We start from the raw sequence: 27,882 nt of genomic DNA, 5'->3' as shown, positions 1-27,882 counted from the left end.
GACTTTGGTGCAAAACCAATAAGCTGGAGACGTTTTTTTTTTTGTGAGGAAATATGTTTTTAAGTTAAAGCTGTTAAAAATGCCCTTCCAATGAAGTGAGTATTGACAAAACCACTTGTAACTTGTAATCTAACTCAGTTACTTGTAAAACCAAGGAGCAACTGAAGCAACGGTGACTGCCAAAAATTGTACTGATCACTTGAGGCTGTGTCACATCTGACCTCCAAACCCTGCAAGCCGGAGCTGCTGGTCTCAGACGTGCACCGGCAAAGTTTGACCACCAGAGGGGGCTGCTGCAGCGCACCACATGGGTCAGTTTGATCTCTTTTTTTGTTTTGCACTGCAGCTGAAACTCAACAATCTGATGTCACAGTAGCTTCGGTCTTTGCATCAACTGAATTTATTCTTAGACTTCTCAGCACATTCGTGCCTGTATTATATCTTCGTTGTTTCATCTCAACAACCATCTGTAAAGAGTCTGGAAGCCACAAATAATCCACAGAGAGTCATACAGATTGAAGACGACTGTTCCCCTTTGCTTAAGATTGTAAAAAGTGTCCCATTGAACATTGAACAGATTAATCTAGTAATAATAATAAGAATTATGACACCGTCTGGGTATGTCAAGAAAAGTTTAGAATTCTCAAAAACAGATTAAAATGTTAAGAAAGAGAAAAAAAACAAATTTATAAAATACATTTTATGAGATTTCTCTGCAAAACATAAATCTGTGAATAAGGGGTGAGATAAATATAATACTACACTGAAAGGACCCAAACACAGGACCAGGCTGTCTTCACGTTTGCCTGAGCACAATCACATCCTGTTGTAGACGACCAAAGCATTTGCTCAGATTTTATCACCAAGTCGACTATAAATCTAAGTCAGTGTCGTTGTGTTTCCAGACCGCGGCGCTCTGTGGTGATTATTTAATCGTCCACCAGTGTGACCTGCAGCGAGGACTCCACACAGTGACGGTGAGAGCTTTCTGTTGCCTTTCAAATATCATTGAGACAGTGCTTCATTCCTACAGGCTGAGTCATGTCTTCATCGAAGACATCTGTTAATCCTTTTTTTTTTTTTTTTTTTTTTTGCTTGGCTTTGAAAAATGCCTTTTCTCTGTTCCCTTAAAGAGAGGGAGCAGAATACATGGTGCCTCATTTCCTCATGAATTAACACTTTGACTGGAAGTTTAAGGAATAAAAAAAATAAAAAAAGTATCCAAAACATGCTGGCAGACACCTTAGCCTAAATCAGTTTTTATTCAAATACGACCCTGGTAGCATTTAGGTTTTATTATGGAGCGTGTTTTGGTTGATACACATAAAAGGAATATGTGTATCTCTTTTTGGATGCTCAGTGCACTGTTTACCATGGCCGCCATCTTGGCAATGCTTGACCCCACGTAACTCAAAGAAAAAAAACAACAAAAATGGTCAAATTACACCACCAGTCTAAAGTTTGGACGCACTTTCTCATTTTGACTGGTAGTGTAGGTGGAACATGAGTGGAGCTGAGGCTAAAGACAGCTAGCAACATTTGAGGACACCTCACTCAACATTAGCCACAGCCCTGATTTGTACCTTCAATCCTTTATCAAATACAAACGAGTGTGTTCATTGAAAAATAAGATAAGCTTCAGAGATTTTTATTATTGTTATTTTTGTATCAGGCAGTAAACAAATTCACTTCTGCTGTAACGTATTAACATGGAGGTCTATGGGGCCTCTAGTGGACATTTGGGGGACTGCATTTTTGACTTTTTCAGCTTCTTGGTCCCGCAGAATTATTCACTTTCTTCTTTTTAAAAGCCATGTAAAACTTTCTAGTCTGTGTTTTGTCTTTCTTCAGTTTCTAATGATACATATCCAAAAAGGGTTTAAAAAGGCGACTGGACATGTAGAGTTTCTTGAAGATGTTTCATCCAAGTAGCTTCTTCAGGTCTAAGGGTTTGGTGGGAAGTTTGAGGTTTAAATAGGAACATCTGTCAGGGCTGTATTGTAAATGGATGGCAGGTCCACCTCCTCTGTTTAGAGAGGGTCCTTTATTCCTCTGGCTAAGATTTGTTGTTTTCAAAGAAGTGTCCTTCATCCCTCAGGTGTAGGTGGGCCTACTTTCTGACGAGACTCAACATTGGGATAATCAAGATTGTCTGCAGGTAATGAGTCCACTCTCATGCCAAAACATTAGGTACACTAGAGGTGCTCATTAGAGATCGAGTGATCAGTCGGCCCGGCCAGATTTCCAGACAGGCGCATCCACAGGCAGCCCTGTGCTGCTGGAGACACTGAGGACCGTACAGCCCATACATTACCCCTCCCCCGCTAGCAGAGAGTATGCAGCTGGAAGCTGGAAAATGGTGGTACTTACAGGCACATGCAAAAATAAGAGTTTAAAAAAGAAAAGTTTTTCTTTTGGTTATTCATTTTTATTTTTTTTGCAACTTTTACTGTTGTTTTTGTTGTTGTTAAATAGGAGTTGTTATTGTTGCTCTGACCTTCAATATGTTGAGTATCGGAGCAGAGGTATCAAAAACTATCGAGCTTAAAAAATCTATATTGGTCGATCTCTAGTGCATGGTTCTGAAACAGCAGTAGATGGTTTTGAGCCCATTGAAACCATTGTTTGCACAATATACTGCTCCCCAAATAACAAAGCAGTTTATATAACATATATGATATATATTTACTCCAGATATTCAAGCTGCCCAGGGATGGACGCCTGTGTCTTTGATGATTGGACTTTTAAGCTAGTTAAGTTATGAGGTTAGACTTTTGTTCCAACTGTTTTCTTCTTATCTTTTTTATTTAAGTGTCATATTTCTGTCTGTCATGCACAAATGTCTTCGTCTGGAAAGACACGAGCAGGCGTGGTCACCAAAGTTGGTCAGAGGTTGTAATAATGCAACATGAGAAAATCGAGATAAGCGACTAACAACCAGCAGAGTGTCTGCTGTAGATTTAGGTTAATGAGTCCGCTCTCTTGCCAAAACATTAGGCACACCAGTGAATGTGTTCTGATATAACAGTCTAGCTCTAAATCAGGATGTTTAGTTCATTTAGAAACTGAGAGAAAAAATCTCCCTATGCAGTGTATTAAAAGTTTATTTCTGCTGCATAGCTGAGAAAAAATCAGAGAAATTCTGTTAGCATTGACTCATGTTTTGAAGCCAGCATCTAGTGGGCATTTGCGGAACTGCATTTTTTGCTGATTATATGTTTTTTTTTACTGTCATTTCTTACACTTAGAGAATGTAATAAAAAGTTTTATGTCTTTATGTCTTAGTTGGATTTGGACCACAGTAATAGTAACTTCACCAGGGCAACGTGACAACGCAGAGCCCATCTGGGAACATTGAGTTCATTACCTTCGGTTAAACGCCTTCCAACATATTATGTAAAAAAAATAAATAAAAATAAGAGGATTATCATGACGGTGATACCACAGTATCTGTATGCTGCAGAAAATCACACAAAAACACTCAAAAGTCTCCTTCTTCTTCCTTTTAAATTGCTAAACCCAAAGTGTCAACTGTGTCAAACAACAAAGTATACAACAACGCTATGTACACAACCAAACATCAGTCATAAGAAGCCTCTAATATATATGACACTGCATCTTTTTTAAAAATGGCACTACCTCTTTTTTCTTATTTTTTTACTTTTCTTTGCACTTATCGACGGATTTCATCACCAGAGTAGAGAGAGTTGTATAAACTGCTTCTGCCCTTCTGCCTACTTCCCTTATCACGCCTTCCGTCATATAACTGGGCTCACCGCACACACAGTGAACTAAACAAACGGCTGCACTCTGTCAAACACACATCTCAATCTCTCCCGGTCAGCATCCTGTGGACTGGACGTCCGTCAACGGCTGCAGACTTCTTTAGATTTTTTTTTTGTGTGTGTGTGTTGCTTCAATAGGTGAGATCTCTTGTCGTCGTCTGTGTCTTTAGTTTTTTTGTACAATGATCAATCTACAGTCGTCTGTTGCTTCTGCTCCGTTCAAGTAACGCAAGTTCACAGCTTTATTTTTAGAAAAGGAAAATTTGATTTAGCTGCTGATGCAGGGAACTTGGCCCCGCTGGCCGGGGACATTACGTATAAAGTAGTCTCACATGGGTTTGGGACATTTTAATTTGATTAACTGCAAACTGCAAGCAACCAGACATCGTTTAAACTTTCTGGTTCCAGAGTGAAAAGCAGTTTTGTTATTGTGAGTTATTGTCAGTCACGTCTGCAAGCTTTTCAAATTTCAAGAGTTTTTTGTGCCTGAACCTGATGATGAAAGTGTGAAGTTTGTTGGGCGATTGACAAATGTCTTCTTGCTAAAAATGGGAAACGTGAGCAGTTTCATTGTTGGGGAAAGACTAAATCTAACCACATTTACTAGCGCTTCTGACGCTTTTGGTCGCACGTCATAATCGGCCTTGGTGTCACTGTTTAAGGCTTCTGGTCCAGGTGGTCTCAAAAACATATGCTAAACATATGCTAACTAGACTGTGCTAACATTAAACAAAGCCACAGTTTAATCTTACTTGGATAGTTAGCTAGGTTTGCTAACAGTAACATATGCAAAGTTTAGAGCAGACAAAATTACAGTTTGATTGTATTAGTTAGATGGGTATGCTAATTGTTAGCTGTGCATTCATTAAGCTAGGTTGTAATTTAGTCCTTTATGTGTTAAACTTTTTGAGAGGTGATTTAACAAGATGCTAAGATCTCAGAATTTATTTTATTTAGTTTTTCAGTTTTAGCTGCTGCCAGCTGTGGCTACTTAGCTCACATTTAGTTGTGCTTTATTTCATATATATATATATTGATATATATAAATCGCAAAATATATAAATTTCTAATTTGGTATTAATGAGGGTAAACTGTTTGTTCAGGATTTTGCGTTCAGGAGGAGCGAGGTAAAAGATGTCAAACAGCCACGAGATGACGGACGCTGGGTTGAACGGCACGTCCAAACTTAAGGTACCTTCCCCTCTGGATGTGAATGTTTTGGAAAGATGTTTGTCAGGTCCGGGTGTTTAACTTCTTTGCAGTCGGCAGGTTTTCGTGGCTCGCACGGTGCCACCGTCAGTTTCCACAATATTCACTACAAAGTGAACCAGGGAGGAAGTTTTCTTTGCTGTAAAAAGGCTACGACCAAGGACATCCTCATCGACCTCAAGTGAGTACGACACTGTGTGCGTGTAGTCCCGAGACAAATGTTGTGTGTCGCCAATGATGTCCTTGAAGAGTAAACTTGCTAACGATGAATAAGTTATTAGCATAACACTGAGCGACACTTTTTTAACTTTGATCACTGAACTTTTAAGCTAACTACATCCTGAGGTTAAATTTAATTATCTGTTGTGTTTTCTGACTATGGTGTCCTACTTCTGCATAAATGTCTTTGTCAGTGACCCTTTTATTAAAAGTCTTTGAGTCTGGAAAGGCATGTAAGTAAACGTAATGTAGGTTTTCTGTTTGGATATGAAGCATGGAACTGAGATCTGATCACAAGTGGTCCCTCAAAGCAAATGTGAAGGGCAAGCTTGCTCCAGACAGGCAGACAGGGAGACCGGGTGCCCACTTTTTCCCGACGTGTCCTCTTTTTGAGACCTAAATATGCGTCAAACTTTGTTTGTTCTACTAGCGCCTCAAACTTTATACTTTATATCAAATTTGCGCTTTTTGCATTTCCCTAACATGCTGAAGGCTCTTCTTTTTCACAAACTCATATCGGGTCACCCTAGACCAGATGACACATTATACGCCAAGTGTGAATTCCAGTTAACGTCAACAGAAACTGTTAGCTCGTATTTATTTCATCCCACAAAATAAACCTTGCGATTCCGTTCAAATAAACAAAACTTGGAGCAGAACTACCGGTTTAACATCTGCATATTCAATTCCAGAAATCCGTTTTCCACGTTCCCAAACACAAAGATGCTTCAGCCCTACATTAATTGTGCGTTTGTTTGTCTACGTGCCCCAGGAGCCCACCTGGGAGGCAAACGTGATCCGATCAAGGCCTGCTTGGATCAAACACTGCCAAACGTTTGGAGGCAAAGGAAGGAAGTTTGCTTTGTCCAGGAGACTAGCTTCCACTTTACCTCTGTGACATGTACTGAGGCCTGTGAAAGGACAATGAGTTTGGGCTTAAACCAACAAACAGGCGCGGTGGCAGGATGCTGGACTGCCTCACTTACTATGAGGCTTGGCTTTGTGAGAAAGCTGAAGGTGTTAAAGTCTCGTGGATTCTAGTAACTTTAACAAATATAGATACGATTTGAAAATAGCCATGCAAGCGTTTGGAAACTGAAATATCTCAAGAATTGATTCAGCTTGTAACAGAAAGTCATGGTTCCCAGAAGTGTTTTTTTTTTTTTTTTTTTCTTTAATAATTAAGTTAATTTTGCCAAGAAGACACTTTGCCAAGAGGTTTGCTTCACATATTCAGCTAGGTGCAACAACTTTGAGGTGAAAACCCTTGAGATTTTGTGTAAAATTGCTATTAATTGCGATAAAGTTTGCTAAAGGTATTCGTGGTTCCAGGTTTCAGAGGTTGAGTTTCTGTGGACATTTGCAGAACTTTAGCTTTGCAGCTATCTTAACTTTAACAGATGAATTTCAGCAACATTGGAAACCCTTTGGCATTTCAGCTAGCTCATCCTTGTGGGTAAACCCTGAAGATTTTCAGTTTCAATTGTTAAACTGATGTGTGCTCCCAGAGGACGGATGTCTGACCGTATGACTTTTGCTTAATTGTGAGGTTAAATTTCAAGATGCTATCTTACTAGTGAGGTTAGAATTTAGAGATTGATAGGTCTCAGCAACTATCAGATGAGTTGCCGTAAAGCTTGCTACAGATGTTCATGCCCTCGTGAAGATGCACGTCACTTAGCTATGGTGACCTGTTGATTGACCTTAAACCTTTTCCACAATTATTAAACACATTAGCAATGTTAGCATGCTAACACACTAAACTAAAACGTTTTAATCCATGCCAAAGTATTTAAGACTTTTACTCTCTTTAATTATTTAGTTATATCAGTGGAAAATCAAAAAGAAAATTATTCAAGAGCAAAAACATTCACGAGTTCAAGAGTTCACGTGGATTATTGAGATTCTGTAACACCAGCATCTGACTACTAACGACCAAAGTCCGTCATTACATATAAATGTTATGAAATGTACAGTCGGTCAAAGTGCAGCATGTGTGTGTGTTTGTTTGAGTTTATAGCGGCTGGTATCTCTGCTAATTCAGGTTCAAGGTGTGTAATCATTGACAAGGTTGAGAGTCTAGGATGAGTTCACATAAGAGAGGAGCCATGTTCATTAACGATTCTTGGAGTGAGTTTACACGTGTCTTTTAGAAGCGGCATTTAAATCAAGTTTTATAACCATGTTATAAAACTTATGCCAAAACTGAAATGTCACAAACTGCCTCTGCACGTTTCTGTGTTATCAGAAAGAGGCCGGAAGCATAATTTTAAATATGAGATACGGGGATAATCAAAGACATTTTGTTACTGAGCCCATGAGTACGTTTTTATAAGATTACACAAAATCAGCATTCACCAATCAACAGTTCACCCTCCAAACGTGTCTTATAGTTAAAATTTAACACTTCGCAACACTAACCAACGTTCTCATAGTGTTAATTTTTAACTACCAATGGTATGGTGTCAATATTGTTTCCAGTTACACATGTTAAATAAACTATGATCAAATGCAGAGGCCATGTTAAGCTTTAAATTTTTAAAAGTTCACCACAGTAATTCAGCAATTTTTTAAAAGAAGGAAAAGAAAACTTGGAAACAGCTAAAGACATGAATAGCAAAAGAAGGAAATACCCTATTTCAAGTCGTAGAAAGATGAGGAGAGAAAAAAATGAAAATAAAGACAAATGTTGGCAAAAGACTCTAAACTATGATGAAAATGATTTAGGGAGAAAAATAAAAAGAGAAATGTGGAAAATCTAATACATAAAGGAAGTAAATGTGAATAAATGTGCCGAATGACATTAAAATAGAAAATCATCTTTAAAAAAATAGGTAGAGAACAAAAGGATAGTAAGAAGGGAAAGAAGAAAGCTGGAAAAAAAGATGAAATAGAAAATACATGGAATGAAAGAGACAAATTGTAGACAGGAGGCTGAAAATGAAAGTCTAATTAAGGAAAATATTTGTCAGTCATGAAAAGAAGGACAAGGAAAGAAAGGTCAATTTCCTTTGTGTTGAAATCCGAACAAATCTGCAGCGTCATGTTTTATGAGATCTGCTGAGTGTCTGACTTTGGACAGGGAGAGGTCATCTTCGTGTAATAACTCATAGATAAATCAAACTACATTAGATTGCAAAACCAAGGTTGGCCAACTGATGACCTGACGGATGTTGGACGGGAAGACGCCGTCTCTTTGGATTCTCATCTCTTCTTGGAAAACCAAAAATGAAGGACGGACGGAAAGACAAAGAAACTGCAGTGTCACGGTTATAGTGTTTGACGTTTGTCAGCAAATGCCCTGAAACATGACTCAGGGAAAAAAACAACCTGAAAATAAAAACTGTCACAACGTTCTGAGGTCACAGAAAGGAACAGGAAAACGTTTCTGTTCCTGAAAAATACCTCAACGTGGCCACTGAACTCGGAACTGAAACTGCTGCGTCATTTTAAACCGATCCTCTGTGAAAAAGCCAGCAGCTCATCAATGAACGCCTGGTTTAACTTGTTGCTCTCAGCAGATTCATACACCCCGTGTATTATACCATACATGTGAAATCTGACTGGCACCATGTGACACAGACACAAAAATAACAGTTTTTTCTGTCTTTTTCAGTGGACTCATGAAGCCCGGTCTGAACGCCATCATGGGAGCAACAGGGAGTGGCAAGTCATCGTGAGTGTTGCAGATATGATATAAAAAAAAAAAAAAAAAAAAAAAAACGTCAGAAGCAAAGAGGCGTGAAAGTAAAAGTCACGTATCCATTCATATTTAGTTTTTACCAGCTTTCCCAGAAAACAAGCAGCAACAAGCGTCATTTATGCACAAAGGAAGTTTGTGTCTCATGGAAAAGACATCTGTTTAGTTTTCCTCAGTACATTTGTTGTCCTAGTAGTTATGCTGCCATAGGTGTAGGGGACTTCTAATGATGCACCAGTCCTCTACGCTCCTCCTTCACTTACTACCTACTACCTACACTTCAGCTACTACTAAATAGCATGTCACTAGATCTGTGCATCCTCATGTTTCTGATCTTCATGGCTTCATGTTTCTGATCTTTATGGCCAGTAAAACAAACAACTAAACAAAAATCACTCACTGGTACAAGACAGTTGTGCTTTGAGTAAATATTTTATTAGAAAGGTTCCGTTTGGACAAAGTGAAACTTGACCACAGACTATTTAACCCTCACTGAAGCCAGATTTGTTACAGGGAGATACTTTTCGTTCAGGTTCCTGGATGTTTTGGCAGCAAGGAAGGACCCTGCAGGTCTGTCTGGAGAAGTCCTGATTGACGGAGCCCATCAGCCTCCAAACTTTAAGTGTCTGTCCGGATACGTGGTGCAGGTAGGTAAACCACCTGAGATTCAGGAATGTTTCCTGGAAGAGACAATGAGATCAGCTCATGCAAAGGTCACCAAGCAGCTTTGGTGAATATTGTCGTTTTCGTGGTTTCAAGAAGCTTTGTTTTTGGCAGGATGACGTGGTGATGGGAACTTTGACGGTCAGAGAAAACTTCACCTTCTCTGCAGCACTGCGTCTCCCATCGACCATCTCTCAGAAGGAGAAAGAGCAGAAAGTCGACAAACTGATTCAGGAGCTGGGGCTGGGTCGAGTGGCTGACTCCAAGGTGAGGAAGATAAAAAATATATAAAAAAGGAACAACAAATAAAGTAAAACAATAAGAAAAGACAGAAATGCTGAACGGTGTATGCAGGTGGGCACTCAGTTAATTCGCGGAGTCTCTGGAGGCGAGAGGAAGAGGACGAACATCGGTATGGAGCTGATCATTGACCCGCCCGTCCTCTTCCTGGACGAACCGACCACGGGTCTCGACGCCAGCACAGCTAACTCTGTGCTACTCCTGCTGAAGAGGTGAACACCCCAGCCAAAACATCCCCACTTCCTCAATATAATCTGAGCAAATACTAATGATTTCTACACAGCTGAGACATTGTTTTGCTTGTCAACATAGAAAACACCTGATTTTCTTCACTGGATAGTTGGCTTAATTTAGAAGATCAGATTTTAATCTAGAAATTCAGAAACAAAACAGGAAATGGACAAAATGAGAAAAAGGTTGATTGGATATTTTCTAACAAAATGCACATTATGCAATGAAAAAGTTTATGTTGCTGTCTTCAAATACATTTGTCTTTACCGTGTTCATGATTTTATTTCCAAATTCATGAGCTTTGACAGTATTTGCCAATAATACTGGTTAAGGGATGCACCGATGTTTTGAAAAGTAGGAGTACTAGCACAGAACCCTGTGGAACTCCATAACTAACTAACTGTATGTGACAGAATCATTGTTTTTATTAGATGTCAAGAATTATTATCTTATTTGAAGAATTATTTGTTTTCCAACATAAGGTTAGGTGATGTTTTGTATTGTTTGGAGTTTATGCTTGTTTCACAAAGACTCATTTGTACTTGAAACTGACAAATACGAGAATGTTTTGTGCTGTTTTGTTTCTGCTGTGTGATAAATCCCTGCTTTTTTTTCTTCGTTTCTGCAGGATGGCAAACAATGGTCGCACCATCATCCTCTCCATCCATCAACCTCGATACAGCATCTACCGCCTGTTTGACAGCCTCACCCTGCTTGTCAACGGCAAACAGGTCAATCCAGTCACCTGCTGCTTATTGAACATTTTCACCAGATGTAACATAATATGTTTATTATATTAACTCTTGTTTTTGCCATAATGAAAATGACCAGGTTTACCACGGTCCAGCACAGTCAGCACTTGAGTACTTCTCAGACATTGGTAGGAATATGAGTTAAACTTCAGTGTAACATCGTACAACGTGATATAAAGATGACTCGTGACTTAGTTTGGAAACCGTTTCCCAGGATACACCTGTGAGGCCCACAACAACCCTGCAGACTTCTTCTTGGACGTCATTAATGGAGACTCGACCGCCGTCGCCCTCAACAGCCTGGATGGAGAAGGTATGTGTATTTGTTTTATCTGAGTACAAGCAGTAAAAGTAAAAATAGGAAACCACACTATAAAAACCATGACTATGACTATATTTCCTCCCAATTTGCTCCCCGGGCATGGCCCACCTGAGGCTGCAGCACACTGCTCCAGCTGTACATATTACTGTTTGAACAAATGGATGGGTCACAATGCAGAGATGGAATTTCCCCCTGAAGGACAATAAGAATAATTTATTTATTTATTGTTGCACTAACTTTTACATACGTTAAAATGTAAGGCCACAGAATAGATAATCCGTTCCACTCCATTGTTTTTTTTTTTTTATAATATTTTATTTTTAACTTTTTCATGAACAGTTACAGTTATATACTGACCAGACACAATCAAATCAAGGAAAAATAAAGTAAACTCACAATGACATGACAACAGATAACGATAAAATAAAAAAAATACAAAGAATTAATAAAAAATAATAGTAATAAAACAATAAAGAAAAAGGGGAAAAAAACATGTTATACAGTAATCAAAGATACAGAGAGAGACAAAAGTTAGCATCACTAAGAGAAACATAGACCATGCCAAGTCACGTTCAAACACAGGTTAGATCAGTCAATCTGGTGTGCTGGTAGATTTTCCATATAAAATAAAAATGGCTGCCATACAGTCCCCTCCAAAAGTATTGGAACAGCAAAGCACATTCCCTTATTTTTGTTGTTCACTGAAGACATTTGGGTTCAAGATCAAAAGATGAGTATGAGACGAGTTCAGAATGTCAGCTTTTATTTTTTCAGGTATTTACATCTTGATGTGTTAAACAACGTGGGACTTACCACCCTTTGTTTGAACCCATCCGTTTTTCCAGTGAGCAAATATTGCACTATTGGAACATGTGACTGACAGGTGTTTCTTGTTGCCCAGGTGTTGCCTTTAAGGTTGATTGTTCAAACATCAAATAGCTCTGCATGACTAGTCTACTTTTTGGCCTGGGTTGAAACCTGTAAAGTATGCATTTCTTGTTAAAGAGGATAAACCAACATGAGACCAGAGAGCTGTCTATGGGAGAAAAGCGAGAAGGAAACTCAATCAGAGCCACTGGACAAACTTTGGGCAAAGCAAGCACAGCAATTTGGAATGTGGAAGAAAGAAATTACTGCTGAACTGAGCAACAGACGTCAAAAAGGTCGGCCGAGAAAAACAACAGCAGCTGATGACAGAAATATTGTGAGAGCTGTGAAGAAAAACCCCAAAACATCAGTAAGTGACATCACCAATGACCTCCACAGTGCAGGGGTGAAGGTATCTCAATCCACTGTTTGAAGAAGACTCCGAGAGCAGAAATCTAGAGGTCATACCAAAAGATGCAAAACACTCATCAGTAGTAAGAATTGGAAGGCCAGATTGAAATTTGCAAAGAAGTACAGAGATGAGCCACAAAAGTTCTGGAACACAATCTTATGGACTGATGAGACCAAGATTAATCTTAACCACAGTGATGAAAAGGCCAAAGTGTGGAGAAAGAAAGGAACTGCTCATGATCCGGAGCATATAGGCTCATCTGTGAAGCATGGTCGAGGTAATGTCATGGCTTGGACGTGCATGTTCGATTCTGGAACCGGCTCATTAATATTTATTGATGATGTAACTGATGATGGTAACAGCAGAATGAATTCTGAAGTGTACAGAAACATTTTGTCTGCCAATTTACAGAGAAATGCATCTAAACTAATCGGGAGGAATTTTATCAAGCAGCAGGACAATGACCCAAAGCACACTGCCAACAAAACAAAGGACTTCATCAGGGGAAACAAGTGGAAGGTTTTAAACTAGCAAAGGCAATCACCTGACCTTAACCCAACTGAGCAGCATTTCACCTCCTGAAGAGGAGACTTAAAGGAGAAACACCCGAAAAAAAACAAGAATAAAAAGAAGCTGCGGTAAAAGCCTGGAATAGTATCACAAATGAAGAATGTAACAGTTTGGTGATGTCGATGGGTCGCAGGCAAACAAGGGAATTTGCCTTGCTGTTCCAATACTTTTGTAGGAGACCGTTCTTTGTAAAAAGTGTTACCACTTTTCTGCATCCAGTAAGTTATTTTCTTTATGGGCACACAGCTATTGATCTCAGAAAACCACACTTTAGTTTTTTGGAAGGTGGACATCAGATTTCCACTTCACTGCAATACTAAAACAAACAGTTGATATACTGGAGTTGTATTTATGTAATTTATGTGGGGTACAGCAGATGCAGGAAGTTAAATTGTATCAGTTTATACCTTGCATTTAAAGTAGAGGTGACCCCATCTGTGCACAATTTCCTCCATAACTGCTCAACTCTACTCCATTGTTATTTGAAGCTAGAGAAGCTTCCTTTTCTTATTTTGTCCTAATATTTCACGTTTTGTGGTCATTTTGAGTCCATCACCACGATAGCAGAATCTGATCCCTGGTCCTTGTCTGGTCCTTTGCCTCCATCTAGTGAAATCATGGTGATACTACTAATAACAAATGCAACAGCGGCATCGAGTAGTGAATGAGGTATTCGTAGTTTATGATTTTTTTCTATAAGCTCTTACATGGCATCTCTTTGCATGATATCATTGCTTTTGGGTGTTTTCTACTGTTAGGTAATTATAAAAATGGAACAAAAAATTTCAAGGGTCAGGTCCAACTATAAATTCCAACAATTGTCTGTGTAGTTTTCATCCAGCTTTTATTGACAGAATATTCCCTGTTAAATGCCCCCACACACAAGAGAACAAGATAAAAACAACAACATTATCATGGAAACATTCACCTTTTCTACACAATCAGTGAGTTTGACTCAGAATATCAGCAAATAAAAATCAACTAATGATTGATTGGTAACTAAATCTCTGTGATAAAGGAAGGTCTGCTGGTTTCTCTGTTGAGGCCCATGCAGCGGAAGACAAACGACAACTACACACAAACACATCAACACAAATGTTGATGAGACGTTCAGAGCTCAGACACGTTCAGATTGTCATGTGGACAAATGTCAGTTTATGTGAATCAAAGTCATGGTGAGCAGTTAGAGCCTCCGTGGCTAAACAGACACAGGAAGGAGAAAACCCAAACAACACCAAGTCCAACACCAAGCAAACAACAAACCAGGAGACGACAAAGTACCGCCCACAAAGTGTGATTGACAGCTGGTCTCTGAGCAGTGAAGACATGACACAACAATGAGCTCTCAGCTACAACCATGGAGACCAAACCACCTGGAGACTAGAAGACACATTTTAACCAACTGTCCCTGAAGAGACTTCTGTCTATTTGACTTTAATCAACTCAGCAGTGTCTCCATCATAACGAGGACAAAGTCCAGCATAGAGAGGCTGAGTGAATGTGGTCTGGACTCTGTGGAGGAGAGTCATGGTTTCAGAGACGCTGTAGAAAGACAGAAGACCTGCTCTGTGATCCAGGTACACTCCTACTCTGGAGGAAACAGGACCTGAGACAGAAGTTGAGTCTTCGTTGTAGTAAAATATGTAACTGTTTGTGTAACAAAATAATGACCAAGATTTGTCATTGTATCCAAATGAACTTTCATCCCCTGCTCTGCTGATATTCTTGTATGCGACTGCTACATCAGCTCCTCCTCCTCTCCACTCCACCTCCCAGTAACAACGTCCAGTCAGACTCTCTCTACTCAGGACCTGAGGATAATCAGTGAATCTATTTGGATGATCAGAATAAGACTGAGGTTGATTCATTAATGTTACTTTTCTGTTTCCCTCAGATAATAACAGCTCTGTGTTTGCTGTGTTTGGATCCAGTGTGATTTCATGTGAATATTTCCAGAATTCATCTCTGGTCTTTGGCTCTGGTTGTGACAGTAAAACATCCACTTCAGTCACTGTCACTGAGATGTTTGTCCATGTTTCTCTCAGAATGTCCTGTAGTTTCTCTCTGGTCTCTGTCACAGCTGCTTTCACATCCTTAAAGTACCTCAGAGGACGAATCTTGATGCTGGATGAGTGTGTAGACTCACTGGGTGGTGGTAGTGAGGGGTAGTTGTGTAGAAACTGGTTGTGATCCTCTGTGTTTAAGAGCTGCTTCAGCTCGGAGCCTTTCCTCTCCAGCTCAGTGATCTGCTGCTCCAGCTTCTCCTCAATATCTTTGACTCGACTCTCTTCAGTTTGCTGCTGGGATCTGACCAGCTGCTCCACATCAGAGCTTCTTTTCTGGAGGAGACGGATCATCTCAGTGAAGATCTCCTTACTGTCCTCCACTGTTTTATCAGCAGAGTCTTTGATGGCCTTCAGCTCCTGTCTAAGCAGCTCCACATCTTTCTTTCTCTCCTGGATTCCCTGCAGGATGTTTTGTAGCATCACCTCCACCTCCTTCTGCTTCTCAGTCCTTTCTGCTGCAGCTGGGACTGTTTCATGGCCTTTATTTTCATCCATTGTGCAGAGATAACAGATACTCTGCTGATCAATACGACAGAAAATCTTCATCACCTCATCATGTCGAGAGCAGATGTTCTCCTGGAGCTTCTTGGAGGGCTCCACCAGCTTGTGTTTCTTTAATGGAGCTGCATCATAGTGAGGTTGGAGGTGTTTCTCACAGTAAGAGGCCAGACAGACCAGACAGGACTTGAAGGCTTTCAGCTTCCTCCCAGTGCCGACATCACAGGCCACATCTTCAGGTCCAGCATAGCAGTGATCAGCTGGAGCAGCTTGGAGTCCAGTCTTCTTCAGCTGCTCCACTAACTCTGCTAACATGGTGTTTTTCTCCAGGACAGGCCTCGGTTTGAAAGTCTTCCTGCACTGAGGGCAGCTGTAGATTCCCTTCTGGTCTTCTCCATCCCAGTGTCTTTTAATACACTTCATGCAGTAGCTGTGTCCACAGGAAGTAGTCACAGGATCCTTTAGAGGATCCAGACAGATGGTACAAGAGAAAGTTTCTCTGTACAGATGAACTCCTTTCTGCTCCATTTCTGCTCTCAGTGTCGACGACCGAGTGAGTTTCTGTTTCCTAGAAGTGACTCTAGTCTGTGCTCTGATCTGAACAACATGTGACTCTACAGTGAATGGAGCCAATCAGCTCTCACTCTTCACCACCTGTTGGTTACACCCATCTTCAATGTAGCGATCTAAAGGGGAGGGAACAAGAAAACGTGACAAAACATGAGGAAACATGTGGAAACATGAGTGGAGCTGCTGTTTTTCATAGCACAAAGAACAGGGAGTGGTTATCAGACACTGACTTATTCCAGAAAGAGAAATAGTTTGAAACTTTGTGTTTCACCCTTTTTACAGCAGAGCACATTTAAAACATTTTATAGGTTGTCACAAGTTAATTTTGATACAAGAGAAAATGATGGCTCAGTTGAAAAACATGTGTGGTGAATTTTATTTGCACCAAAGAGTGCATCCGGACACCAGCACTCTCTGGCTCAGGGAGAGAGAGAGAGCACCGGACGGGGAATGATGGTGCTTTCAAAGACGTTTCATCACATCCCCCTCCTCCCTGAGGTTGTAATTTGTGACATCTTGGAAAGATAATTTACCACAACATTGGTTTTGCCAGCTCAATGTCGGATCTGGAACTGGAACGGCTGGAGAGAGAGGTACCAGCGGGTGAACCAGCTGTTGTGGTTGGTCTTTCATGGCGTTCATCCAGGTTAGAGCCCGGTCATCGGTCTCTAAGTCAAACTCCCTCCCCAGCAGATAGTACCTCAAGCTCTCCAGGGCCTATTTGATAGCCAGGACCTCCTTCTCCACAGTGGAGGGCCTGGTCTCCCATGGCAGCAGCTTGCGGCTCAGGTACAGCACAGATTGTTCTTCCCCAGGGTCACCTTGGGCCAGGACTGCCCCCAGTCCCACTGCAGAGGCACTGGAGAGGAACACAAGCAGGCCTTGAGGGTCCAGAATGCTGTCTCACAGTCATCGTTCAACGCAACAGGGTTCCTCTGGTCCTTTGCCATGAGGGCTGTCAATGGGGTGGCAATGGTGGCGAACTGCAGGATAAACCTCCGGTAGCAGCCGGCCAAGCCCAAGAAGGATCTCACCTCCTTCTTCGTTCAAGGGCGTGGGCAGCTGTGGCTGGACCTCACTTTGTTCAAGCCGGTAACCCAGGTACTTCACTTCCTCCCCGGCCTACTGGCAGTTGGCAGGATTCGGTGTCAGGCCCACCTGCTGGATCTGACGAAGGACTCGCTCCAAATGCTGCAGATGCTGCAGGAGTCACTGAAGATGACCACGTCAACGAGGTAGGCAGCGCTGCAGTCCTCACACCCCTACAGGACATAGTGACGGGTGCTCCATGGAGGCCAAATGTCATCACCGTGAACTGTAAGAGGCTGGCAGGTGTCTGGAATGCAGTGTAGGGGCGACTGGCTGCTTCCAGTGGTACCTGCTGGTAGCCTTTGCAGAGGCCCAGAGTGGTGATGAACATTGCCTGACCAATCTTCTCCAGCAGATCGTCGATCTGGGGCATCGGCTAGGCATTGAACTCCGACATCGTGTTGAGCTTCCTGAAGTTGATGCAGATGTGGAGTGAGCCATCCTTCTTCACCAGGATGACCACTTGGCTGCGCCACTCAGACACCCAGGTGTTGCATCTCTTCCACCTGCTTCACTAGCTTTGCCACCAGGTGTTGTGGAACCTGGTAAGCGCCCCGGTCGAACTGGCCCCTTCTTTCAGGCAGACAATGTGCGCAACCAGTTCAGTCTTCCCTGGGTTTGCAGCGAACAACTTGGAGACTTGCTGGAGCTCAGGTGGCAGGACTTGGCAGGACTGGACGCAGAGAGGTGGTCGAGATTGCATCAGGGACCTCCCGGTACGTGGACAGCAGGAAGGGTCTGGTTGAACCACTTGACCAAACCGTCCGTCTGAGGGTAATACGGAGTGGTCTTGATCACCAAAATCCCCAGCTGCCAATGGATGAGCTGCAGGAATCTGCAGGTGAAGTTGCCCCCTGGTTGGTTATGATCCTGTCTGGAACACCAACCCTGGAAAACATCTGGACAATACAATGCAGCACAGCAGGGGCAAACAGAGGCGCAAATAGGTTTTGTTGCGATCAAGATGACCTGCCCGAGGCAAAGTGTGTGCCAGGTGCATTATCATTGGCCGACATGACACAGGAACAACAAGACGCTTAACACTGTCAGCCACAATGTACAAAACATCATTGTCAACAACAAAACATTCCTTATCCCCCTATGCCATATCCAGCCCCCGAGTCACCTTGGCAAACAAAGGCTTAAGGCATCTCTCACATGTCCTTTGTCCATACAGTCTGGCTCCTGGAATTTAAGACCCTTTTCAAAACGCCACTGGTGGCAGGACTTCTGCAGGCCCTTTGTAGCCTCCTCACACAAACTGCTGTCCAGGTTTCTCTGGGACGGGCGTCACAGTAGAGGGTTCACTTACCTTACCGACAGGAACAAATGGAGAATGAGTTCACTGAACAAACAAATGCAGAAATACAGTCTACTTGTATAAAAACTTACTGATGTTTTGAGCTATTTTTATGTAAAAAAGTGTGTCGGGCACCTAAGCCTAAGTAGCACTGACCATTTGAGCTCTCAGTGTGAAGTGGTCTAAGAGCACATACAGTATATCTAATCAGGCCTTGAATTTGTCCTGGCTGAATGAGTCTGAATGCATCTTTTTTTTGTCCAGATATAGATTCAGATTCAGTGTCTCTGTCCAGGAGAGGGATTGAGGACAAACTGGTGGAGGAGTACAGAAATAGCCACTATTACAAAGAGACCAAAGCGGAGCTGGGTGAGTACAAAAACTACTGATGCTCCTTGTCCAGGAGTAGCCTTGAATTACAGTCCCTATAAAAGTTTAAAGGTTTATCTCTGACTTTCAAGGATCCAAGAATAAGTGTTTCCTTGACAGAAATTTTTAACTCAGTGCACAAATGACTTTTCACGCATAGAGGATATTTTAGGCTGTTGAGAGATGAAGCAAACAAAGAGGATGTATCGACATGCAGCCAGAGGTGACGGCATCCTAACTTTAGACAGCATTAAAAGAACAGTAGATGCCAATTAAAGTGACTTCCAACCCTGTGGTCACCAACCTCTAGGTCTTTGGGCTTCATTCCAGAAAAGTTCAACCACCAAGACAAAGAGAAGCTAAATGTTCCAGCATGACATAGCCAGACACAATTCTTATCAGGTACTGATTATTCTCAGGGATTGGAACACCAAGTCCTATGAGCTTAACATTCTCAATGGAGAGACTCCAGAACAACTTTCTGCCACAAAAACATTGACAGTAGAGGATGTTGGTCTGGTTCAGGCCACAAACCAAAACAAAGAGATGCTAAATTACCATAAAATCACGTCGTCATGACAAAGCCGCTCTTTGTCTGTTGTTGCACAGTACAACACAACGACAACTTCATGGCTAAGTCAGCGATGTAAGCTTTGTAGAGTTCACAAATTTCCATCTCTGGCTCTTTGCAGCAGGCCACCCCGTGAGTAAAAAAAACATGAACGAAAGATGCAGAAAAACGGAGATACGTACTTGCATTTAATATGAACCTTTGACGTGCTCTGTGTTTTTTTCAGAAAGGATAATTCAGGGGAAGGAAGTGACCTCCTCGTCGTCTCGGACCAGAACCATCACCTACAACACCAGTTTCCTAACGCAGTTCAGATGGGTTCTCAAGAGAACCTTCCGCAACCTCCTGCTCAACCCTCAAACCTCCATCGCTCAGGTCAGTGCATTTCAGTGCTATAACGTGGCGTTGCAACACCTTGTGGCGTTCAACCATGAGGACACATGCAGACAAAAAATAAATATAGAAGAAGTTTGAAGGTGGAACAGCCTCTAGTGGCCATACGAGGAACTGGAGAAACATTTTTGGGGAAAATTCAGTGCTGGCTAATTTGAGGTAGGGATATGTGATACCACTACTTTTTCCTTTTGATCTGATACCAAGCAATATCAAGGCCCCATACAGATACCAATACCGCTATCAATACTTTTCAACATCTACTTGTGTATATGAAAATGACTTTGAATGAATATTCGTGAATATAATTATGAAAAATGTAAATCACATTTAAAAAAATAATCTGTCAAGCAAAAATGAAAATGAGGACAACCTCTCTGACTTTGATGTAATTGTTTTTGGAACAGACAGTGGTTTTCAGGTTAGAACTTGACAGAACTTCAACTTTGACAATCACTATCACTATATACATGGATGTTGCCTGCCTCTCTGAATTTAAGGGCTTTTTTTTTTTTTAGAATTGATCACAGATTCATAAAAGTAAAATATTTCCTGTGGAAGTTGATATTTTAATGTGAAGATCGATTGTAATGAAAACACATGTCTATATCAAAAGTATTAATATTTCTGGATCCATACGCACATCCCTAGGTTGATGGTCAAAGTCACTACAGCTACTGCGAATCCGTCCTGTGATTGTGTTTGTGTAGGTGGCAGTGACGCTCTTCCTCGCTCTGGTTGTAGGAGCCATTTTCTTTGACGTCCAACAGGACCAGAGCGGGCTACAGAACAGGTATAGTTACTTGTGGGTTTGACTTTAGTCAGTAACAGTGACTATATGATGGAGAAGCGTGCGGATATGTTGACGGTATTGTTGTTGTTCTCAGGGTTGGCGCTCTCTTCTTCGTCGTCGTCAATCAGTGTTTCAGCTCTTTGTCGTCTGCTGAACTCTTCATCACCGAGAGGAAACTCTTCATGTGGGTTCAACACTCAGATGAGATAGATAGATAGATAGATAGATAGATAGATAGATAGATAGATAGATAGATAGATAGATAGATAGATAGATAGATAGATAGATAGATAGATAGATATAATATTGTCTTTTCTCTCTACAGTCATGAGTACATCAGTGGCTACTACCGTCTGTCCGTCTACTTCCTGTCTAAGATGCTCTCTGACATCATAACGCTGAGGACCATCCCTGCCATCGTCTTCAGCTGCGTGGCCTACTTCATGATCGGTGCCGTCTTTTTTGTCTCTGTCTTTAACGGCTGTGGACATAAACGGGTGAAGTGACCTCCTCCGTGTCTTTCACCCATGTCTTAGGTCTGAAGCCCACGGTAGAGGCCTTCTTTCTCTTCATGTTCACTGTGGCCCTGGTGGCCTACACCGCCACCTCCATGGCTCTGGCCATCTCAGCCGACCAGACGGTGGTCGCCATCGCCAACATCTTCATGACCATCACCTGCGTCTTCATGATGGTGACGCACACACACACATTATCAACATGTTCCTCTCCGCAGGGGATTGTGGTTATTTTAGCATATCATTAGCCCCCTAGCATAATTGTAATTTTTTGACCAACTGTTACAATGTCAATAAAAAAACAAAGACTCTGTGACATATATATTTTTTTTCTTATTTTGTGAAAACGTTCAAACATGACAATTATGCTATTAGGCTAACGATATGTAGCATATGGGCTAGGAGTGTAGAAGTGTCTCCTCCATGTTGGTGTCCAGTCCTGAATTGACAGAGCAGAAGAAGACGACCAAGATGTCTCCACGTTGTCGTTGCTTTCGTTGACTCCTCCTTCTCCTTGTGTCTGTTGCAGATCTTTGCAGGGCTCCTGGTTAATCTCCCGTCCATCGTCAGCTGGTTGGCCTGGTTGAAATACCTGAGTATACCCAGATATGGCCTCAGCGTACGTACCCACCTGGACTTAAAGGCTTGTCCTGATCTATGTGATCCTGAGTTATGTGATCTATGATCTATGTGTTATGTCTGGATCTCCTCAGGCTCTGCAGGTCAATGAGTTCACTGGTCTGAAGTTCTGTGAAGGCTTTAACAGGACAACGATTCCTTCAGGACCAGCGTGAGTTCACACAGTTAATGCAGATGTAGCCATGGCGCCACGCTCTGGACGCCACCACACATTATATATGGATTATTTTATATTATATGATATTATATTATTTTATTCGTAGTTGCACGGGGGAGGCGTTTCTGGAGGAGCAGGGCGTAGACTACTCCACGTGGGGCCTCTGGCAGAACCACATGGCTCTGGGCATCATGACCGTCTCCTTCCTCACCATCGCTTATCTCAAACTGCGCTTCATCAGGAAGTTCACCTAGACCTTCTTCATCATCATCATCATCATCATCTTTACTGCCATAGTAACAAAATCTGAGAAACGGCTCATGAGCAACTCAGGACAGTTTTATATAACAGAGGAATCCAACTCTGTTTGTAAAATCAGATTTATGGGCATTATTGATTATTTATTCAATTATTTTTTACACAACACTGTTGCACTGAACTTTAATAACTCCTAGAAACTCTACTCTGATTTTTGCACTTTACCGTTTAGAGGCACATAGATACAACAATTTTGTATTTATGTTTTCTTTTTGCAATAAATGATGAATTTCCTTTCTGGATGTTTGCTCTGTTTTTTTAATTTTTAAACATATATATGTATTTAAATATATTTCCAGCGTCAGGTGGAATTACAACAATTGTCTGTGTAGTTTTCATCCAGCTTTTATTGACAGAATATTCCCTATTAAATGCCCCCACACACAAGAGAACAAGATAAAAACAACAACATTATCATGGAAACATTCACCTTTTCTATACAATCAGTGAGTTTGACTCAGAATATCAGCAAATAAAAATCAACTAATGATTGATTGGTAACTAAATCTCTGTGATAAAGGAAGGTCTGCTGGTTTCTCTGTTGAGGCCCATGCAGCGGAAGACAAACGACAACTACACACAAACACATCAACACAAATGTTGATGAGACGTTCAGAGCTCAGACAAGTTCAGATTGTCATGTGGACAAATGTCAGTTTATGTGAATCAAAGTCATGGTGAGCAGTGAGAGCCTCCGTGGCTAAACAGACACAGGAAGGAGAAAACCCAAACAAAGTCCAACATCAAGCAAACAACAAACCAGGAGACGACAAAGTACCGCCCACAAAGTGTGATTGACAGCTGATCTCTGAGCAGTGAAGACATGACACAACAATGAGCTCTCAGCTACAACCATGGAGACCAAACCACCTGGAGACTAGAAGACACATTTTAACCAACTGTCCCTGAAGAGACTTCTGTCTATTTCACTTTAATCAACTCAGCAGTGGATCCAGAACCAAGACCAAGTCCAGCATAGAGAGGCTGAGTGAATGTGGTCTGGACTCTGTGGAGGAGAGTCATGGTTTCAGAGACGCTGTAGAAAGACAGAAGACCTGCTCTGTGATCCAGGTACACTCCTACTCTGGAGGAAACAGGACCTGAGACAGAAGTTGAGACTTTGTTGTAGTAAAATTCATAACTGTCTGTGTCACAATCTAATGACCAAGATTTGTCATTGTATCCAAATGAACTTTCATATCCTGCTCTGCTGATATTCTTGTATGCGACATCAACTCCTCCTTCTCCTCTCCACTCCACCTCCCAGTAACAACGTCCAGTCAGACTCTCTCTACTCAGGACCTGACAATAAAAAGTAAATCTGTCTGGATGATCAGAATAAGACTGAGGTTGATTCATAAATGTGACTTTTCTGTTTCCCTCAGATAATAACAGCTCTGTGTCTGCTGTGTTTGGATCCAGTGTGATTTCACGTGAATATTTCCAGAATTCATCTCTGGTCTTTGGCTCTGGTTGTGGCAGTAAAACATCCACTTCAGTCACTGTCACTGAAATGTTTGTCCATGTCTCTCTCAGAATGTCCTGTAGTTTCTCTCTGGTCTCTGTCACAGCTGCTTTCACGTCCTTAAAGTACCTCAGAGGACGAATCTTGATGCTGGATGAGTGAGTAGACTCACTGGGTGGTGGCAGTGAGGGGTAGTTGTGTAGAAACTGGTTGTGATCCTCTGTCTTTAAGAGCTGCTTCAGCTCGGAGCCTTTCCTCTCCAGCTCAGTGATCTGCTGCTCCAGCTTCTCCTCAACATCTTTGACTCGACTCTCTTCAGTTTCCTGCTGGGATCTGACCAGCTGCTCCACATCAGAGCTTCTTTTCTGGAGGAGACGGATCATCTCAGTGAACATCTCCTTACTGTCCTTCACTGTTTTATCAGCAGAGTCTTTGATGGCCTTCAGCTCCTGTCTAAGCAGCTCCACATCTTTCTTTCTCTCCTGGATTCCCTGCAGGTTTTTCTGTAGCATCACCTCCACCTCCTTCTGCTTCTCAGCCCTTTCTGCTGCAGCTGGGACTGTTTCATGGCCTTTATGTTCATCCATTGTGCAGAGATAACAGATAATCTGCTGATCAGTACGACAGAAAATCTTCATCACCTCATCATGACGAGAGCAGATGTTCTCCTGGAGCTTCTTGGAGGGCTCCACCAGCTTGTGTTTCTTGAATGGAGCTGCATCATAGTGAGGTTGGAGGTGTTTCTCACAGTAAGAGGCCAGACAGACCAGACAGGACTTGGAGGCTTTCCGCTTTCTCCCAGTGCAGACATCACAGGCCACATCTTCAGGTCCAGCATAGCAGTGATCAGCTGGAGCAGCTTGGAGTCCAGTCTTCTTCAGCTGCTCCACTAACTCTGCTAACATGGTGTGTTTCTCCAGGACAGGCCTCGGTATGAAAGTCTTCCTGCACTGAGGGCAGCTGTAGATTCCCTTCTGGTCTTCTTCATCCCAGTGGCTTTTAATACAGTTCATGCAGTAGCTGTGTCCACAGGAAGTAGTCACAGGATCCTTCAGTAGATCCAGACAGATGGAACAAGAGAAGGTTTCTCTGTCCAGATGAACTCCTTTCTGCTCCATTTCTCCTCTCAGTGTCGACGACAGAGTGAGTTTCTGTTTCCTAGAAGTGACTCTAGTCTGAGCTCTGATCTGAACAACATGTGACAGTGAATGGAGCCAATCAGCTCTCACTCTTCTGGAGCTGTTGTTTTTCATAGCAGAAGGAACAGGGAGTGGTTATCAGACGTTGACTCATTCCAGGAAGAGTTTGAAACTTTGTGTTTAACCCTTTTTACAGCAGAGCACATAAACTTAATAGGTTCTAATAGTGTATTTATAGAAAACCAGTGAATAAACACAAGATTGATAATGATGGACTGAGTAAACTAAAGCTGTGTCCAAGGGAATGACTGATCCAGTGCTGCTTCAATGTATTTTACCCTCAGAGTTTGCACATTCTGCATAAAATAACTGACCATGGGCGCAATGTCCTGTTTGGGCCTGTCTGCTGCATTGGTCACGCAACCTCAGTCATCATGATGTCACTTCCTGTTCTATTGCACCAAATATGAACTAAAACAAGAATCTGATAAAAATAGCATTGACACACATCAGTGTTTACAACTCATAAAATGACAGAATATCTTATGTTGTATTTGTGTTTTACTTTCACATTGGAGCTCTTAGAAGGTGCACATGATGGGGCTGGAGTCTGCTTTCCTCGTTTGTGGAGAGTAGAGGAGCTGTGAGCCGTGTTGGTGTCCAGGAGAGCTCCTCTGTGACGTGCTCACCCAGGAACTTGGTGCTGCTCACCCTCTCCACAGCAGCACCGTTAATGGACAGAGGAGCATGCTGGGTGTGCGCTCTCCTGAAGGCCACAACAATCTCTTTGGTCCACATTCAGACAGAGATTGTTGTGTGGTCACCACGTGTCCAGGTGACTCACCTCACTCCTGGAGTCCGTCTCATCCCCGTTGCAGATGAGACCCACCACAGTCGTGTCATCCGCAAACGTGATGAGGAGGCTGGAGTTGTGCATCGCTGTGCAGTGGAACTTGATGTGATTCACGACTAGACGCTGGAAGCACTTCATCAGGATGAAGCAGGAGGGAGACGACTTCTTCAGGAAGCAGGTGGAGACAACAGCCTGACTCAGTGAGATGTTGAAGATGTCCGTGAAGACATCTGTGAGTGTTGAGTTGAGCTGCAGGCAGCGCCCCTCTCTGGCTGAGTGCATCATGGTTTGGGTGTGTCTCCCAGCCTGGAGGCAGCTGATTAAGTGGACCAGGTGGAGACGATCTGGAAATCAAACATCAAAAGAGGAAATAAAGCAGCAGATTCAGTGCAGGAATGTTAGAAGTATATAGAGGAAAAGTATGGAGAACATATTGACATATATACAGACGTCAAAGAGCAGGTAACAGAGCACAGGTGCAGCGTGGTGGTTCAGTGTCATCTCACACGTCAAAAGAACATCATCATTTAAGTGTATAGCAGTGGAGATATGTGCAATATACTGCATAGAATGGTGGAGGACAGGAGGGACAGGAAGGTAGCAACATGTAGTGATTCAGTGTCAGCACTGTTAAGCATTAAAAACAGGAGAGCAGAAACACACCAGGAATTACTATATGAAATACTGGGGAGGGAAATAACGTTCATGTGGGTTCCAGCTCATTTAGGAATACAAGGAAATGAAAAGGCAGATAAAATCACAGAGGAGGCAGTGAAGAAGGAGGAGGCGGAAATGAAAGTAAAATGATCAAAAGCAGAGGGGAAAAGTTTAGTACGGAAGGAAATAAACAGTCAATGGAAACAATATTGGAAGAGCCAGGAAAAGGGAGACATTTCTATAAGTTACGAGGTGTAGTAGGAGAGGTGGGATGTGGTGGAGGTAGCAGAGCAGAGCAAGTGATCACGAGCAGATTAAGAAGGCACAGTAATTAAAGCAATAAATGTGAACATATTCATGTGGGGAAAGTAAGTTCATAAAGAGTGTTTTAAAAGTATTCAAGGTAAGAATTGGATAAGGCATGGTGAAAGGAGAAAAGTGTAAGGTTGTCAGATAATCATTAATAGGGGCTTAAAATGTATTTCAAAAAGGAGTATTTGTTATTTTGGTCTTTTCCGTGGGTTAAATAAGTATATTTTAACTGTGTTTAAAATGCAAAAATGATACATTAACAGAAACAGTCTTGAGGTTAAAATACAGTAAAGAATAAAAGCATGTTTTTTAAGAGTTAAACCTAATCTAAAACATAATGTGAAATGTCAATTGAGTATTTACTATTGAGCCCGATAAATGAAGATGAATAACACAGGTGAAGCGGTCATCTCAAAGACAAAGTTGCGTGAGGAGTGAAAGTTGTTCAGCAGTCCTTCAAGAAAAAACAAAGTGAGGTTTATGAAGGATCTCATGCTAATAGCCGTGGTCTGGTGAGTCACTGTAAAGGCCAGTGATGATTTGACAGTGCTTGGGGACCAGGGTAGAATCTTTTGATGGCAAATACCTTGTAAAATAACTACATTATCCACAGACTGGAAAAATTGCCATGCTTCTTTTGTTGTGTACGAGTGGAAAAGTGAGTGTGTTTGTGGACGAAGAAAGCAATCTCTGGACTAAATGCACGTGAGAAGATCAGTCAACACACAATTTCAGTAAAGCAGGAATGGGAGAGTTTCCCCAGTGACACACTCAGGTTTCTTATGTGTAGGCACAAGAACATTACACAGAAAAAAAGCTCAACCATGATAGTTTTTGTGTACACATTCAAGGCTGAGTATGACTCATGAACTCTGTGAATATCTGCAGTTGATTCTCGTCTTGATTGTTCAGTACTTGGTTCCTGAATTTAAGGCCAGGTAAATCCTCTCTTTCAGACAAACATTCCCTCTTCCTGAGCTTCCTTCGGGATGTGCAACTAGAACGTCGAGTGAATAACACATCAAACGCAAAACTGAGGTAAAACTAATCACCCAGAAACTACTGCATGACAGTCATGAAGGACGAGAAGAATGACACTATCACCTTCCACAGGCCAGTGCGTGAAGTAAGTGTTCAGGGCTCAGAAA

General features: G+C 41.9%; 3 protein-coding genes across 4 annotated transcripts; 1 reads left to right on the top strand and 2 right to left on the bottom strand.

Annotated features, from left to right (window-relative positions):
- The first annotated feature begins 933 nt into the window (after nt 1–933).
- On the top strand, nt 934–22,550 carry LOC125007813 (broad substrate specificity ATP-binding cassette transporter ABCG2-like). Of its 2 annotated transcripts, none has more exons than XM_047584655.1 (19): nt 934–977; nt 4,889–4,976; nt 5,048–5,175; nt 8,830–8,889; nt 9,446–9,560; nt 9,691–9,843; nt 9,931–10,088; nt 10,736–10,838; nt 10,939–10,987; nt 11,074–11,172; nt 18,818–18,922; nt 19,720–19,868; nt 20,597–20,679; nt 20,774–20,863; nt 21,005–21,129; nt 21,216–21,370; nt 21,724–21,813; nt 21,908–21,984; nt 22,097–22,550. In XM_047584655.1, exons 2-19 carry the CDS (start codon nt 4,920–4,922, stop codon nt 22,242–22,244), a joined length of 1,944 nt encoding a protein of 647 aa, XP_047440611.1. In that variant the 5' UTR covers nt 934–977; nt 4,889–4,919; the 3' UTR covers nt 22,245–22,550. The 2 variants fall into 2 exon arrangements, with proteins under 2 accessions (XP_047440611.1, XP_047440604.1); XM_047584648.1 differs by lacking the exon at nt 934–977 and adding an exon at nt 3,771–3,923.
- On the bottom strand, nt 14,287–16,287 carry LOC125007834 (tripartite motif-containing protein 16-like). The gene has a single exon (XM_047584677.1). The coding sequence runs from the start codon at nt 16,120–16,122 to the stop codon at nt 14,455–14,457; it is 1,668 nt and encodes a 555-aa protein (XP_047440633.1). The 5' UTR covers nt 16,123–16,287; the 3' UTR covers nt 14,287–14,454.
- Nucleotides 22,411–25,126, bottom strand: LOC125007825 (tripartite motif-containing protein 16-like). The gene has a single exon (XM_047584668.1). It carries the CDS (start codon nt 25,024–25,026, stop codon nt 23,230–23,232), a length of 1,797 nt encoding a protein of 598 aa, XP_047440624.1. The 5' UTR covers nt 25,027–25,126; the 3' UTR covers nt 22,411–23,229.
- Between the last annotated feature and the right edge of the window lie 2,756 nt (nt 25,127–27,882).

The sequence above is a fragment of the Mugil cephalus genome, chromosome 1 (assembly GCF_022458985.1).
Source record: "Mugil cephalus isolate CIBA_MC_2020 chromosome 1, CIBA_Mcephalus_1.1, whole genome shotgun sequence".
Taxonomy (NCBI): domain Eukaryota; kingdom Metazoa; phylum Chordata; class Actinopteri; order Mugiliformes; family Mugilidae; genus Mugil; species Mugil cephalus.
The sequence above is the reverse complement of the archived record's forward strand: the minus strand, read 5'-3'. Positions and strand labels throughout refer to the sequence as shown.